Consider the following 18,021-nt stretch of genomic DNA (forward strand, 5'->3'; position numbering starts at 1 on the left):
TTGAAAAATGTACCATACATCTAATAGTTGCAAGGTTAAACTAAATCAGTAGTTCCACTTTCCAGGAGTGATGCCCAAGTGAGAAATCAAGGTGCTCCCCAACTCCCCTTCAGCTCTTGGGAAAAGGAGAAAACTGGAATTCATACCAGGGTGCTGTCCAATGTTCCCTCTAATTTTTTCCATCTATCTACAAAACGAATTTTGTTATGTGCACCAATATCGAGGTAATGTGTGGATGTATATCACCAGTAGAAACCAAAAACCTGGTTATAATATATATTTTTAAAAAGTTACCATAGGAATAATTATTCCAGCCAGGACAGGTTAGGCATTTTAGTAATCATCACTCAAAGAATTAAATTTAAGCATAAGAGATAAATAAAAATTATGAAATGCATAGACCAGTCAAAAAACTAAAATAACAAACTTTGAAACAATAAAATTACAGAGAATATATGTGCATTGCAGGAAGTACCAAGAAGTAACAACAGCAACAACACAAGTGTGTGTGTGTGTGTGTGTGTGTGTGTGTGTGTGTGTGTGTGTGTTTAGAGAGGTGTGTGTGTGCGTGTGCGTGCTGGCTGCTGGGGAAGTCTGAGACTGTGCGCTGTCTCGTTAAGGCACTCACTCACTGCTGGAAGGCTTGTTCAGACTGCATCTGATCTCCTGCTCCTGAGCCCTGTCCTCCTTTCCTGGTTCTGCGGAGATGGGGAACGTGGGCGGGGAGGGGGACACCCTGACATCAGTCATCCCCCTCCCCCCACCCCCCAAACTCTGCACAGCAAGTAGGAGTGTCTGGAAACCGTTTGCCAAGGCTCCAAGGCAGAGGGCAGGAGCAACGTGGCCGCAAAGCAGCGGCGGGAGGGGCACCTGAACGCACACTGTTGGATGTGCGCGGCTCTGCTAATGAAGTGCGTGCCACTTGATTAACTGCTGGGAGCTGTGTGACCATGCAGCTTAGAGGGAACACAAGTGCTGTCTGAAGACTTTGCTTGGTGGTTCCATCTCTTCTAGCCTTTGGCTAGTAGGTGAGCTAATCATTTTGAAACCTCATGTGTGTTCCTGCCCCCTTCTGACTGCTGAAAGGGAGAAATAACATTCATTCTCAAGACAGTGACATTGACCTGATTCTGTATGTTTGACTGCTGCTGGTCACAGGATTCTCAGTAGTAGCAGTGAAAAAGGAAAGCTAGATTCTGCAGAAATTGGTGGTATTTGCCTGGAAGAGATCGTTACTTCCACAGGTGAATGGACTTTTCAAACTCACATTTTAAAAAGGTCATGCTTACTGCTTGGGTCCTTGAGCTACTAGATTGTCCCTCCCTCTTAGCTCTCACTACCTTATAAAGAAGGGGAGTTAGGTATCCTGCAGATTTAGGAGCTTTTGTAAGGTAGCAAGAACTGAAGGGGATAACCAGGTAGCTCAGGGACCCTGGAGAATTAGCAGCTTTCCAGAACACAGGGAGCTAAGGGTAGGGATAGAGGCTTATTCACCACTTCAATGTCTTCTGGGACTTTAAAGAAACTGACTCATAACTGAGACCGTTACGTGTTTATGCATTTGATTTTAGAGCTGAACGTTTAAAGAGCGTAAAACAATGTGTAAACTTTTACACACAGCTTTGCTGACAGTAATCCAATAACTGTGAACACTGAGTAACTTTACTATTTAAAAAACATTTTTCTAATACATATGTTATGCATGAGTATGTACATTTGTAGATTTTAGAAATGGTGCAGTTTCTGAGGGAAGGGAATCAAAGAATCATAACACATCTTGTGGATTTGAAAAATGAATCACTTTAAACATTTATCCTAAACTTTTGAAACTCCATAAAATTATTTTTCTTAAACTAAAATGACTACAAAATGTATAGGGCTAGCTTGTTATTATTAAAAGTGTGGGGGTGAGAGGGAGCATTTTGTCAAATAAGGCTTTGTTTGCATTGGGAATTTATCTCGGTTATGCTCATTAGTAGCTAGCCACCAGTGTAAGTGAAGCAGTGCAAATGCCTAGTGTAGGTAGGTGAAGTTGTTATAAACTTTAGTTTGTATAGATGCAGCTTAATCTGGTTTCAAATGGAGTTAGGCAGCAATGGTGCAGTCTGTCTATGGTAGTGGGGTTACACTGGTGCAGCTAAACTGGTGTCTGGGTGCTGAGGGCTGAACTCCCCAGTATAGACAAGGTTTTAGGCTCTTAATGGATTGTTGATTGCAGTCTTAACTGAGGAGTTGTGACAAGCACTTCCAAAGTTGTTGTTGTTTGTAGCTAGATATATATGTTTGAAGGAAAGAGTTCTTGCTCTACTGGTTAAATTGGCAATTTGGTTGCGATAGTTACAGTAAAATATTGGGAAGTGGATTGATGTTTGTTTTAGCAATATAAATAACAAACTGTATTGCATGGAAGAAGTTAGATGTACCAGTGTACCAATTTCTATCTCACTAAATATGTGCCAAACAGTATATTACATTTTTCTTTGCATGGTTTCCTTTCCCTTCCCTGTCATGTTAAGATAGAGTAACTTTACTAAGTTTTGAACTATCTTCAGTGATAGTCTGTCTGATACTCTCACTCACGCACGTTTCTTAACTCAATGTTCTCTGCTTTTCCAGGAGATAAAGATGGCAGCAAAGTGACTACAGTGGTGGCAACTCCTGGACAGGGTCCGGATCGACCACAAGAAGTTAGCTATACAGACACCAAAGTGATTGGAAACGGATCTTTTGGTGTTGTGTATCAAGCCAAACTCTGTGATTCAGGAGAGCTTGTGGCCATTAAGAAAGTTCTTCAGGACAAAAGATTTAAGGTGAGATTTATATGAAACCTAGATTGTTCTTTAAAAATATTCTTGTATTTCTGCTCTTTCTGATTGCAGGTTCTTTGGTGACTTGCTTTTCATTTATCAGAGGGGTAGCCAGGTTAGTCTGGATCTGTAAAAAGCAACAGAGAGTCCTGTGGCACCTTTAAGACTAACAGATGTATCGGAGCATAAGCTTTCGTGGGTGAATGCCCACTTCATCAGACATGCATCCGACGAAGTGGGCATTCACCCACGAAAGCTTATGCTCCAGTACATCTGTTAGTCTTAAAGGTGCTACAGGACTCTCTGTTGCTTTTTGCTTTTCATTGGTATACATAGACATAATATTGTAACTTGAATTGCTATCATTATAATTTATTTTGGTTTGTGCGTAGGAAGAAGTTTGAAGTCCTAATTTGAAGGTGTTAGTGACATTTCTTGTATCAAAGTATTTGTGGTCCCAGGTTGGGTTCCAGTAGCAAACAATTAACCAGGGGAAATAGGGAAAAGTTCTTCATTAAAAGTATTTTTTGACATGAGGAAACTGTCCTGATCATTAGTAAATAAGCAAGTGGGAGAGGATGGGGATGGCAAAGGCCATTGAGCTTTGTTCTAGATAGCTATATTTACAAAGCTAGGCTGTGTGGAGGGCCCTTCTCAAGCAGTGAGAGAGGCCCTGCACCAAGTGAGGAGGCAGTAGACAGAATGAGCACAGGGGAGTTGGGACTCAGTGAGAGTTAGGCGTTAAGGGAAGTTAGATATCTAAATTTAATTACTTAGTCTATCTAAACCTCAGTATTAATAATAAGAAAACACACACAGTTAATCCATCTCTACTCAGTTTAAATGCACCCTAACTATGGAGGGAGAAGGCAAGCAGTGGATTAATCAGGATAGGTGCCACTCAGTGTTTTGTTCCAAGTATTGCAGCTGTTTTGGTCCCACGATATCAGAGGGATAAGGTGGGTGAGGTAATATCTTTTATTTAACCAAGAGACAAGCTTTCAAGCTACAGAGCTCTTTTCAGGTGGTCTTATATTGCACAGAGTACTTGCTTTGTGGTCAAGTGGTGTATATCTGCACTAATGCAAGCAGCTCGTGGCCCTCAGAGCCCAGGTACAGCATCTTGAGGCCAGTGTTGCTGGACATTAGGAGCATCTAGAGATGGTATGTAGGGACAGGATAACTGTGAATATTGTTGGCATGGTCCAGATACAAGACTTCCAAGACCAAATAAGCAAAAGGTGCAAGTTAAAGAGAAATGGTCAATTTGAAAATCAAATTTTCATCTTAAAGTTGGACACCTATTTGTAACAAGTAGTAACACCTCAGATTTATTTCCCCCAACCCAGTCTGTCTGTCTTGGTTTTTTTTCCAATTTGCTTAGTTTGTGCATTTGGCAGCACTTTGTGTATAGTCATTTTCATTGTTGGTGGTTGTACTTCTGGTTTCCTGTCATAGCATGATGACATCACTCTCATGGACTGCTTTGCCAGGGCTCACGTACATGCTCTTTCTCAGGCCTTGCAACGCGGTTGTTACCAGTAATGGCATCAGCAAACCTGAATGGCACTGAGTAGGCAGAGACAGGCAAGCACACAAAAAAGGGGGACAGAAGGATATATCTATATAAGGAATCTTGCACTCATTTAAAGCATTTTGTTTTAACTCTTCTGAGTGAGAAACCAGAAATGTAACTTCTTGCATTGTTCTTCTGTCTACCAGAGTGCCATTCCTGAGCCTTTTACACATCTGGTAATGTCTGACTTGGGAAGGCGTGCAGCGTATTGTGAAGGCAATGAAGAGAGAATTCTATGGATAGGGATTAGGTAAATGGTAGAGCTAGTATGTTTTGAGAGAGAGGTATTACAATCCTCTTTTTGTGTGTTTTCAAGGGAGGCCAGTTAACTAATACCACTGCTAATGTTATAATTGTAAAATGCAAGGTAGTACATCGGACCAAATTCTTTGCTGCGTTACAGCTTGTGCATTTCCATGGACTTTACTGGAGTTTCACTGGGCTTAAAAATCAGAATTTGGGCCAGAGTGCTAGTTTCTGTGGGTCAAACTCTTAAGATATTAGCAGTTGTAACAGTTAAGTGATCTCATCTTTTCTTTATAAATCAGCATGGGTAGTTGTGTGATGCACTTAAATATGGGCAGTTGTTACTTCTTCAATAACAGTGATGCAGTGCAGTAATGTTCCTCAGTTTATAGCTTCTAACTTTTCAACTTCCTTTAAGCAATTAAGAGAAAATAAATTGCAACTCTGAAATTAACATCTGTATTACATGGGTTTTCCCTATTCATTCAGGAAAGGCTCCTGATTTCAGCAGGATTGCTCACTTGAAGTGAGCACAGTATTATGATCCTCCTCTTTATTGGCTCCTAGCTAATTGGTTAGGCAAGATGTGTAGCAGCAGTATATATGTCCAGTTTGCAAAGACCTAATATTTCCTGGCTAGGTAGAAGTAGTGGTAGGTTTATACAAAGATTTTAAGAATAAGCAACAATCATTTAGATTGTAGGTTCCCTAGGATGGGACCCAAGTCTTTCCTTTATGTTGTACAGCACCAAGCACACTGTCAGCTGAACAAGGTATGCAATTTTGCTAGACTTATTGGATATACACACCAGTTCGATATATAAAGCTGAAGGCTAAATCACACTGGCCACCCAAGAAGTTAGGGCGTCAAGCACCACTGCTGCTCTTGAGGTGCCATGGCTTTTATTTTGGGGAAAGTGTGTGTGTACACATGCACATGTATATCCATGTCTGTAAGTTCCATATCTGATTCCAGAACTGAACTTGATCATCCTTCTGATCAAAGAATGTGGCTAAGGGGTATGGTTAGGTTCAGTGTCCTTTAAAACCTGTCAGCCTTGCTTCTGAGTCAGCTGGAAGGCATAAAAGCAGCATTGGGGTGTCTCCTTCCCTCTGCTAATTGAGCTGTTGCATCCCCAGCATTGCTGACTTAGGAAGAAGGGATCAAGCTGAAGTCCTTAGCCTTGTGTCTGCTAGATTTCCTTGTAAATCTGCCACCATTTCACTATTACTGATATGGCTCTGCGGGTGGTGGTAACTCAGGAAGTACTAGTGTAGACAGGACTCAGGTGGCTATGGGAGTTATCACAGTATGATATAGATTTGCTCTGAGCAGAACTGGAGAAGACAATTTTTAAAAGTAAGTGCTGTGCCTGTATTGGGGCTCCCAGTGGTGGAGGTGCACCGGTGATAATGCAGTATGTGGAAGATTTTTCTAAAATGTCTGTCGTAGACACAGTCTTCAGCTGTTTGCCTTCTGTGCGTAGCACGCCTAGCCTGTCAGGTTCAACCTTCAAAAATATCTTGGTAGATACCTGTAATTTGATAAATCCTTTATTGCTTCTGTCTTTCTCATACGACAATCTTCAGAAGTCTGAGATCTGGGGCGTGCCTGCTGAAGTTTGGGACTTCAGCCCCATGGGAGGCACCTGCCGGGGCTTGGGGCTTCAGCCCTGCATGGAGTGGGGTTTTGGGGCTTCAGCCCTGTGGGGCACGCCAGCCAGGCAAGGCAGCAGCAAACAGCTGGGAACTGCAGGGAGGGGCCGCTGCTTTAGCTCCGCTGGGAGCTAACACCTGGGAATGGCAAGGAGGGGCTGCTGAGAGTAAGGGGGGGGGGGGGAGGGGCATGACTCAAGCTGCTGGGGTGGGGGGAACCTTTAAATTGTATCGCTCCACTCTCTCAGCAAGCACCAGTAGCCTTTGGCAGAAGCCTCTAGCCTAGGATGACCAGATCACCACCACACTAAAATATTGGGACACATTGGCCACGCCCACAGTCCACCCCTGCTCCTCCCGGGCTCCGCCCCCACTCTGCCCCCGGTCCCGCTCCCTCCCCACTCGGCCCCCCGACCGCGCCCTTCCTCATCCGCTGGCTTGCTGCGTCCCTTCTCAGTCCCCCACCCACCGCTCGCCTCCCCACCTGCCACTCACCCCTACGGCGCTGACTTCCCCTCTCCCGGGTGAGTGCTTGCCCACCCCCCACCTCTTTCCGCCCTTGCCCTGCCCTCATTCCACCCCCTTCCCCCAAGTCTCTGCCCCTGCCCTGCCTCTTCTCCGCCTCCTCCTGTGAGCGTGCCGTGTACCCCTTCCCTCCTGGAAAGCGTGGTTTGGTGACGGGAAGCGCTGGAGCGGGGGAGGAGCAGGGACGTTGCGCGCTGGGGGAAGGGGAAAAAAGGAGGCGAGATGGGGGGAGTTTGGGTGCAATTTTTCCCCGTGGGTGCTCCGGAGCACCCACAGGGTCAGCGCCTCCCTCCCGCTTGCTTCCTTACTTGAATATCGGGACAAATGGCATCCCGCGGGACAAAGGGCTAAATATCAGGACCGTCCCGATTTTATTGGGACATCTGGTCATCCTACTCTAGCCCCACCATCCCACTACAGGGCAGAAGTCCTGAGTATTTCCCCCCCCCGCCACACACAGTCTGATAGGTGGAGAATGGGGGCGGGGGGAGGGGAATCTGTGGGCTGCACTTAAACTGTAAAAGAGCTGCATATGGCTCTCGAGCCACGGTTTGGCCACCCTGGCATAGTTTAACAAGTGTAATACCGAGGGCACTCCTACTAAATTGAACCTATCATCTTTTTTCTGGGTAATATGTGCTATTCTCCAAATCTGTGCCTGCTGAACTGAGAACTGCTGTATTTGATAGATTTGTGTGTATGTAAGAGAGAGAAAGATGGGATCTGTGGAATCTTTGAGGGCTGATTGTTGGACATTCCTCAACGCTTTCTTGGAAAAAGAATACTCTTCTGAAGGGCAGATTAGACAGTCTTGCCTTGGACAATTGCTTTAGCCACTCTTGGCTGAGTTGGAAGCTGCAGTGGAACAAAAAGTTGCAGAACATATACATATATGAACCCTCAAAAGTTTGCATATTGGTAGCAGATGTTGCCTGTGTGGAGGAAAGACCATGGTGGCTGGAACAACTTTTCAAAAGAGTGCATTCCTATTATTGCCAAAGAGCAGTAAACAGTTTCCAAACTCCATCACTGTCTCTAAAAATTAGTTTAATATGATGGCCTGTGCTCAGATCAGAAGCTTGACATGGCAGGTTTTAAACTGGACAGTGGACTAGTAAATGTACAAAATAGAACATTCTTGCTACTGGCTTGACAGAGAAAGAGCTAGATGTAACCCTCAGGAGTCTTATTCCAATTTGTGTGTCTTAAAACATCAATCCATGGAGGTAGTTTGTTGAGGCTTTGCTTCTCAACCACAGTTAGCTTGGAACTCTGTTGTGCTTAAATACCTGTGTTCTTAGGGCACATCTACACTGGCAAAGTTACAGTGCCGCTCAGAGCGCTGAAGGGAAACCGCTGTTGTGTGTTCACACTGTCAGCTGCCTGCGCAATAGTGTGTTCACACTTGCGGAACTTGCAGCGGTATTCGGAACAGTGCACTCTGGGCAGGTATCCTACAGAGTACGTCTTTCTCTTCTGCCGCTAAGACTTGTGGGAAGGCGGAGGGGGTCGCGGGGCATCTTGGGTCCTGTCCCAATGACCCGTGATGCATTGCGTCACATCCCAGAAATCCCTGTGCTTCCCTTCCCATTTGGCGCCATCTTTCAATGGTTTGTGTACTGTGCGCCCTGCCTCTTCGGGCTGCAGGAATGGATCCCGAACTGTTGACCAGTATGCTGCTCGCTCTGACCAACACATCACGAGTGGCAGTGGAGTTATTCCTTAAACTACAAAGGCAAGAGGAGTGCGACATTGATCTCTCCATGTGTAGTAAGCTACGACATGAGCTTGTTTGTGGCATTCACGGAGGTGCTGACCACATTGGAACTCCACTTTTGGGCTCGGGAAACAAGCACTGACTGGTGGGATCATATAGTCATCCCTGTCAGGGATGACGAGAAGTGGCTGCAGAACTTTCGGATGAGGAAAGCCACATTCAGGGGACTGTGTGATGAGCTCTCCCCAGCCCTGCAGCAAAAAGAACACGAGAATGAGAGCTGCCCTATCATTGGAGAAGCACGTGGCGATTGCACTGTGAAAGCTGGCTACTTCAGACTGCTATCGATCGGTCCCACCAGTTCGGAGTGGGAAAGTTGACCACTGGACTTGTGTTGATGAAAGTGTGCATGGCCATTTTTCGCATCCTGCTCCAAAAGACCGTGATTTTTGGCAACCTGCATGACATTGTGGCTGGCTTTGCATAAATGGGCTTCCCTAACTGTGGAAGGGTGATAGATGGCATGCACATTCCAATTCTGGCACCAGACCATCTAGCCACCAAGTACATTAATCGCAAGGGGTATTTCTCAATGGTTCTCCAGGCGCTTGTGGATCACCGTGGGCGTTTCATGAACATTAACGCAGGCTGGTCCGGAAAAGTGCATGACACATGCATCTTTCGGAACACTGGCCTGTTCAGGAAGCTGCAAACAGGGACTTTCTTCCTGGACCAGAAGATCACCGTAGGGGAAGTAGAAATGCCCATTGTGATCCTGAGAGACCCTGCCTACCCCTTAATGCCGTGGCTTATGAAGCCATACACAGGGCAACTTGACAGCAGCAAGGAGCGGTTCAACAACAGGCTGAGCAAGTGCAGAATGACTGCTGAGTGTGCATTTGGTTGTTTAAAAGCCCGCTGGCGCTGCCTCTTTGGGAAGCTGGACCTGGCCGATGACAATATTCCTATGCTTATAACCATGTGCTGTACGCTTCATAATATTTGTGAAGGGAAGGGTGAAAGCTTCACTCAGGACTGGACTGCAGAGGCTCAGTGTCTGGAGGCGGAGTTTGAACAGCCAGAGACCAGGGCTATCAGAGGGGCACAACCTGGGGCCATAAGGATGCCTTGAGGCAGCAATTTGAAACTGAAAGCCACTAATATTTGTTGCTATGCTCGGGAGTGCAGTGCTTGTAATGTTAGGAGGGATTGGTGCACATGATGCAATAAGTGGGTTTAACATAATTTGTTTGTTGCTTTGCAGTACTCTTTTTGTTTTCAGTTAATAGAATAAAGATTGCTTTCAAACCAACACAATTCTTTTATTAAAAGACAACCGGAGGAGAGAGTTAAACCAAAAAAAACCCATCAGCAGGGAGGGGGATGAGGAAGGGAAGGTCCTAGAAGTAGTCATCCCAGGATGGCAAAATATTTGTGTATGTCCAAGAATCATATCCAACCTTCTCCTTTGGAGTATGATGAAAGGGGTACTGTACTTCAGCAGGGCCAAACTGCAGAAGGATGGGCATTGAGTGCAGTGGGTAGCAGGAGTCCACAGGACTGTGCGGGGGGGGGAGGAAGAGGCGTGGAATGTCGCGGATATAGACTGCAGCCAGGAGGTTGATGAGTGTGTTGGCAGTGTCTGGGGGGCTCATGGGAAAGAGTTTTGTGGCAGCAGCTGCAGGGGAGGGTGGGTGCTGCTCCATGGCTTCATTCGGGCATGCCGCGTTCTCCTTTCGGTCCCTCTTCTCACTGTCCCGCCTCTTCTTCAATTCCTGTGTTTCGGCGGTGGAGTGCATCATAACTTCACGCAGAAAGTCCTCCTTAGTTCTTCTTGGCCGCTTTCTAATTCTGCGCAGCCGTTCAGCCGCCTATAACTGAGAGGGAGGCTGGGCTCCCAAGCTCATCTCTGTGAAGTTTAAATGCAGCATTTTACAGAAGCAGTATTGTTTGCAACACACACAACACTGATTCAGTGATTTAAAACACAGCCAGTATTCACACACCTGTCACTAACTCGCTGATCCCAGGCAAGCACACATGAGCCACAAGACCCCCAAAATGGTGAGTAGCCACAAGGGCAGGGTAAATCACTCTTCCCGGGCCCTACTGTACACTGGGCACGTGGCTTTTGGGGAGAGCCAGCACTGGGGGGCGGGGGTTGATAATCATTCCTGTCCCCACACTTTCCACAGGATGTGATCATCATGGAAGATATCTTGCTGTTGATGATGAGCAGGGAATCAAGGGAGGGTCTTCTCGAAGCCTGCAGCTTCTGCCCTGGTACCTATGCGGCTTGCCTGTGTGCAGCAATGGTCCCTGCCCCACCCCCGTGATGGCGCTGTGGCTTGGGAAAGTTACCCTTAATGGGGCAAGAAACACAGCAGCTCTGCCGAAGAACCTGTGGCAGCGGATTGCCCAGTATCTCCACGAGAGTTTCCTGGAGCTCTCTGAGGGAGTTTGCTGTGACGTCAGGGAGTCAATCAGCAGCCTGTTCCGCAGCGCAGACTAGCCTGTTTCTGCAACCCTCCTGCCCCTAACAACTCGCTTTAGCAATTCCCAAAATTAGTTCCGCTTACCAGGGGCCTCCTCTCCTGTTTGCATTTCGCCAAGATCTGACTGTTGTGACTGGCTAGCCTCCTCCGGGGTAGAAAAGAGCTCCTGACTGCATGCATCTCTGGCCTCTGAGTCATCCTCTGCCTCTGGGTCCCCCTCCCCCTCCACATCATCAGCCAAGATTTCCTCCTCCTGGCTTGGTCCACTCTTAAGTGGCACGTGAGCCATCGAAGTATCCACAGTGATCTTTGCAGTGGAGGTGGGGTCGCCGCTGAGTATTGCATCCAGCTCTTTGTAGAACCAGCAGCTCCTGGACACAGCACCAGAGCAGCAGTTTGCCTCCCGCACCTTGTGGTAGGCGTTCCGCAGCGCCTTCACTTTGACTCTGCACTGCAACGTGTCCCGGTCATGGCCCCTTTCTGTCATGCATCATGAAATCTGTCCGTAGGTATCGTAATTCCAATGGCTGGAGAGGAGCTGGGACTGGACATCCTCCTCTCCCCAAATTCTGAGGAGGTCCAGCAGCTTGGCATTGCTCCAAGTGAGGGATTGCCTGGTGCAGATGCAGGACTGGCTACCTGGAAAGATGCGCTCAGACCACTGCACACATCACCGAGCAAACAGGAAAGGGACTTTCAAATTTCTAAAAGATTTACGGGGTGGAGATGACGGTCACCTGAGGGTAGGGCAGTAGAATTCAAACCGATGACCAGAGAGGTGAGAACAGGCATTGTGGGACACCTCCCGGAGGCCAATCGCAGCGCTGTAATTGCCACGGTATCTATACTGGTACTGCAGTGCTGTAGCCCTGGCGCAGAAAGTTCTACGCCTCTTGGGGCGTGGTTTGTTTTTTGTTTTTTTTAAGCGCTGCACACTAAGTTGCTTGGCAGTGTGTACACCTCGGGACTTACAGCGCAGAAAGCTGCTTTACTGCACACAAACTTGCCAGTGTAGACAGGTCCTTATTCTCTTACTCCATGTGTCCGAAGGGCTGGATATATAATAGATGATGCAGGTCTGACTCTGTTACTAAAACACAAGGGCTGGGGAGGGGCTCTCTAGTTCAGTAGTTTGGCACGTGGGGAGAATGGAGCTTGTACTGAGGAGACTGGGATTTAAATTTTCTTTATGGCTGGTGAGGTTGGACCGGAAATTAATTAGTTTGGGAATGCAAAATTAATCAGCTGTAGTTAGCCTGGGGGATGAGAAGGAAGGGTTTGTAATCTGCAGGTTTGGTAGTGGCTCTACAGTGTGGAAATCTGTTCATTGATGGGGAAATATCTGGCATAGGAAGGTGTTTTCCCCTCACACCCACTTTTATTAAAGCAACTGAGCTCAGGCTCCATCTTCATGTGTGCTAGTGTCATTATTCATATGTATATACAGTTAATGAAACATTGAATACTAATGTACATTTCCAGATAGGAATCCTACATTAAGGTTGAGAGTACATATTGGGAACATAAAGATAAGAAACATTACAGGGATGTTGTAATTATTCCAAAATCAGGAAGTTCAGAGTTAAGCTTACATACACATCAAAAGAAAGCCAAACACGTTAAGACATAGAAATGCACAAGGTATCCAAACTGCGATAACTATACCCCGTAGTGACACCATGCAATAGCCAGATGATTATGGCTAAAACATTTTAGTGTGTTTGGTCCTAGATTAGATGAAGTTGATTTTTGAGAGAGAGAGAGAGAGAGAGAGAGACACACACACACACACACACACACACACAAACACACACACACACACTGGACTTTTTCATATTTTTCTTTTCATGATTTCACTACATTTGTTAGGTATGTGAGAGATTGTAGTTGGAGCTGGGATATTGGGAGTCTGCAAGGAAATCCCAAGCAGCAATTTACATTTTTTATTTTTGAAGTTTACAAATAAAGTGAGATGAGTTTTCAATTCTGGTCAGACTCGCCACTTTGAGAGAGTCTGATGGATGGCATGTGTTCTTCAGTAATGTGTTACCAGAGTTGTCAACACAGTTTAAATTTTAGTTTGAGTGGTTGTCTTGATCTCTCAGTATTTATTTTAAAAACAGGGTCGAAAATTGTTTTTCTGGATAGAAAGATCTGAAAACTCAGTGCCAGTAGTTCCTGTGTCTGCTGACATGAGGATAGAATTTCCCATTAGATAGACCCCTTTGAGTTTGCCTATGCAAGGATAGGTGGAGAAGAATTACTTCATCTGCCTGGGGGGGAAAAGTGAAGATCTCAATGGCAAATTTAGTATTTCACCCTGTTAAAGTGTTCAGACAAAGTAACATTTACCTCCCCATTCAGCCAGTTTGGCTACAGTGGTGAGCCCAAGGTTAAAAGTTCAGTGTTCTGAGTGCATTTGTGAGGTTAATGCTAAATAACAGATCACCATAACGCAGTGAAATATTGTGCTTAACCTACTTGCAGAAAAGTAGCACATGTAAACTGGCTTCTGAAGCCCAGCGATCCAGTGACCTATTGCCACCTGAGATCAGATTGGAGTCCTATGCTTTGTCCTTCATGCCTTGGTTCCGGCCCCCACAAAAAGCGGCATTGATTCAGCCATAGCTACTCCTGACCCTCTACAGTCATAGGGAGTGTTGCTACAATATGGGACCTGAGGAGTGGGATGTGTGTGGGTGGTGAGGCGAAATGGGCATCCCACTGGACTCTTTCTCCAGCCTTTTTTTAAGAGGAAAAAGTGACTTGTGTAAGTGAGAAGTAATCTACTGAGATGTATTCATATAAGGCAGGGGTGGGCGAGGGCCACATTGGGGTTGCAAAACTGTATGGAGGGCCGGGTAGGGAAGGCTGTGCCTCCCCAAATAGCCTGGCTCCCGCCCCCTCCAACCCCCTGACTGCCCCCCTCAGAACCCCCAACCCATCCAACTCCCCTACTCCTTGTCCTCTAACCGCCCCTTCCCGGGACCCCACCCCCTATCCAACCCCCCTGCTTCCAGTCCCCTGACTGCTCTGACCCCTATCCACCCCCTTGCCCCTTGACAGGCCCCCGGGACCCCACGCCTATCCAACACCCCCGACCCCATCCATACCCCTGCCCTCTGACAGGCACCCCCTGCCCCCCCGGGACGCCCATGCTTATCCAACCCCACTCCCCCCCTCCACCCGCCCCCCAGAACCTCCACCCCATCCAACTGTCCCCTGCTCCCTGGCCCCCTTACCCATGCTGCTCAGAGCAGCATGTCTGGCAGCCGCGCCACCCAGCCAGAGCCAGACACGCTGCCGCGCTGCTCGACAGAAGCACACAACCCCGCCTCCCAGAGCGCTGCCTGCGGGGGAGGTGGAACAGCGGGGGAGGGGCCGGGAACTAGCCTCCCAGGCCAGGCAGTACGGTCCCGCGGGCTGGATGTGGCCAGTGGGCCATAGTTTGCCCACCTCTGATATAAGGATATTTGTGAGCCCTGTTTGAATTAAAATGCTGCATTTTAGGTCACTTGGAAGGCCTCTGCCTCATGCAAGTCATTTTACAAGTCAGTTAGCGGCATTGCATACTGCTTTTAAAAAGTCCCACAGCATAAGGTTGCCCAGCTACAAAGGGTTTTTAACACTTTTCACATTTGGGCTATATTGTTTTTTAGCCACAGTTATGATATGTGTGAATGCATTATTATTTGGCTGGTTTAATCTCAACACAACCTATTGTTTTTAACAGGAATATAACTGGAATAGATTGCCAAATATTCAGGCATATTATACTGCTGGGAAGAGATTTTCCTATTCAATTTATGCCCCAAAGCAGGGCTTTTTATTTTTAAAATGCTTGGCTCCTAACTCAGACCATTACCACTTTTGTGGTCCTCTTTGAATTCACTCTTCATTACTTACCTTATTAAAATGTTTTACTAAAATAGCTCTTCAAAATTTTTTGTTTTTGTTGGTTTGTTGATTCGTTGGCGATAAATGTGAGACAGTGCATCCCACCCCAGTGTCAATGAACCCTAGTGTTCAGTAACATCTTGCTCATGTTCTTTCTGGCTGCTCCATTATGTTGCTGATCAGACAGGCTGTTAATTTCTGAACCAATTGTAGTTTTTTGTGTTTTTGTTTTTTAAAAGGTTGCAGTCACTCCAGTGCACCACATTCTTCACTGGCTTTCTTTTGAGTACTGGTTCATATTCAAGGTTTCAGTCCTCCCCTTCAAAGCCTTTAATGGGATTGGCTTGAGTTACTGGAGGGGACTGTCTGCCCTGTGTGATCATGACATCCAACAACTATCTTACACTGGAGCATGGAACTGTCAACTTCAAGAGTGAGATGTATGTGTGTGGGAAACAGAGCTTCCTTGGAAACTAGCCCACAAATCTGGAACAGGAGGAGCATAAATTTCTGTGGTTTTAGGGCGCAATGCAAAACCCACTTTGACTGAGCCTTCTCACAATAACCTCATTTAAAACAAAATATACAGAATAAACTGTCTGGTCCCTTCAGACTGGAGGTGTGTGCAGGGAGGGATATATCTCTATTATTTTGGTAATTGATCAGCACTTTGGATATGAGAGGCCACATAAAGAGGGAAATTGAAAAAAGATCTTTTCATTGTATCTCAGCCAGGCTGCAGGGTGACTTCCTGCTGGACCACCACACAATTAATTTCAAGATCTCTTGGCTTGTTTTGAAACTTCAATAATATGCAGTAACTCACTTGGACATGGGTTTTGCCTTGGGTAGAGGACATTCAAATTCAGCGTAGAAGTGTATACAGTTGGGGAATTCTTTGATGTGGGAAAGGCAAGCAAAGCGTTTAATGCCTTTTTTACTTCACAATTAAGTCTTCACTTAAAAAAAAGTTACCAGGTGTTTAACACAGTTTAACAACAAGGGAGAAGGATCTCGTGTTATGGAATGAACAAGTTAAATAATACTTAAATAAGTTAGAAGAATTCAAGTCATGAAGGCCTGATGGAACCAAAGTAAATCTCTGGACCATTAGCTATTATCTTTAAGAACTCATGGAGGACAGTTAGACTGGATATGGGCAAGCATAGTATTTATTTTCAAAAAGAGGAGAAAGGAATACCTGGAAAATTATAGTCTAGGTCAACCTAACTTTGATATCCAGAAATATACTGAAACTAATTATTAAACAATCAATTTATTCAAACCCAGAGGATAAAAAAGTAATAAGTAATAGCTAACATGGAATTGTCCAGAATAAATCAAGCCAAACCAACCTAATTTCCTTCTTTGACATAACTAGCCTAATTTACGGGGGAAGCAATACACTTTAGTCTTTAGTAAGGTTTTTCACACTGCCCCACGTGACATTCTCATAAGCAAACTATGGAGATCTGGTTTGGATGAAATTATTATAAGGTGGGTGCACAACTGACTGAAAGACCATACTTGGAGTAGTTAAGATTTGCTGTCAAACTGGGAGTACTGATCTAGTGGGTCTTGCAGGGGTCAGTCCTGGGTCCAGTACTAGTCAATATTTTCATTAATGACTTAGATAATGGAGTGGAGAGTGTGCTTAAAATTTGTGGATGACACCAATATGGGAGGGATTAAAAGCACTTTGGAGGACAGAATTAAAAATGATCTCGATAGGTTGGAGAATTGGTCTAAAATCAATAAGATGAAATTCAGTAAAGATAAGTGCAAAGTACTACACTTAAGAAAGAAAAATCAAATGTATAACTACAAAATGGGGAATAACTGGCTAGGCAGCAGTACTGCAGGAAAGGATCCAAAGGTTATATTGGATCACAAATTGAATGAGAGTCAGTAATGTGATGCTGCAGTGAAAAAGGCAAATATCATTCTGGGATGTATTAATAGTAGTGTTGTATGTAAGGCACATAAGGTAACCGTTCTGCACTATTCTGCGTTGGTAAGGTCTAAACTGGAGAAGGTTGTCCAGTTCTGGGTGCCATACTTTAAGAAAGATGTGAACAAATTAGAGAGTCCAGAGGAGAGCAACAAAGAGGCTTAGAAAACATGACCCGTGAGAGAGGTTGAAAGAATTGGGCATGTTTTTAGTCTAGAAAAGGCTGGGGGGGTGGGGGGGGAGGAAGGCCAGCGCCGTATTACTGCCTAGGCCGACAAATTTGCAGGGGCGGAAGCTCCCCTCCATGCCCCGCCCCCCTGCTCCAGCTCACCTCCGCCTCCTCTGCAAGCGTGCCGCCGTGTCCTGTTTCTCTCCCCTCCCAGCGCTTGCGCAGCGAAACAGCTGTTTCTTGGGGCAGGGAGGGAAGGGGGAGGAGGGGGAACGCCGTGCACTGGGGGAAGAGGCGGGGGCAGGGATTTGGGGAAGGGATCCAATAGGGGAAGGGAGGGGGCAGAGTTGGGGCGGGGACTTTGGGGAGGGGGTTGGAATGGGGGCGGGAAAAGGGCGGAGTCGGGGCGGGGCCAGGGTGGCAATTATTTCCCGGCCTAGGGGTGGCAAAATTATTAATCCGGCACTGGGGGAGGTATAAGTATTTAAATATGTCCTTTTTATAACCTTTCTGTGATCAATTGAGCTCCATGTCTGCTGAGGGTTAGACAAGAAGTAATTGGCTTAGTTTGTGGCAAGGGAGATTCAGGTTGGATTTTAGGAAAAATCTTTCAAATTGTAAGAATAGTTAAGAATCAGAACAGGTTACTTAGAGAGGTTGTAGAATCCCAGTTATTGGAGATTTTTAATGAACAGGTTAGACAAACATCTGTCAGGGATGGTCTAGGTATACTTAATCCTGTCTCAATGCAGGAGATGAACTAGGTTCCCGTCCAGCCCTATATTTCTAGGATTGCTTCCTTTTTTCTCCCATCTCATGTGGACATGAAGTTTTAGAGCCATATTCCATGCCCCTGAGAACTATGGTTTTCAAAGTATTAAAGGCTACATATAATTGTTACATGTTTTCTTGGTCACTAAAAGTTAAATCACCTGCCCAGCTCTGCTCTGAGAAGTAGCAACAAGACATGAGAAACTAATGC

At 45.9% G+C, this 18,021-nt stretch overlaps 1 protein-coding gene across 6 annotated transcripts in view; it reads left to right on the forward strand.

Moving 5' to 3' along the window:
* GSK3B (glycogen synthase kinase 3 beta) overlaps nt 1-18,021 on the forward strand; it is a 233,238-nt gene that overhangs the window by 72,549 nt on the left and 142,668 nt on the right. For all 6 annotated transcript variants that reach the window (XM_005292685.5, XM_065586994.1, XM_005292687.5 and 3 more), the window contains exon 2: nt 2,617-2,810. In XM_005292685.5, the coding sequence (XP_005292742.1) occupies nt 2,617-2,810 (194 nt within the window). The remainder of the gene's footprint in view (nt 1-2,616; nt 2,811-18,021) is intronic.

Source organism: Chrysemys picta, chromosome 1 (assembly GCF_011386835.1).
Source record: "Chrysemys picta bellii isolate R12L10 chromosome 1, ASM1138683v2, whole genome shotgun sequence".
NCBI lineage: Eukaryota > Metazoa > Chordata > Testudines > Emydidae > Chrysemys > Chrysemys picta.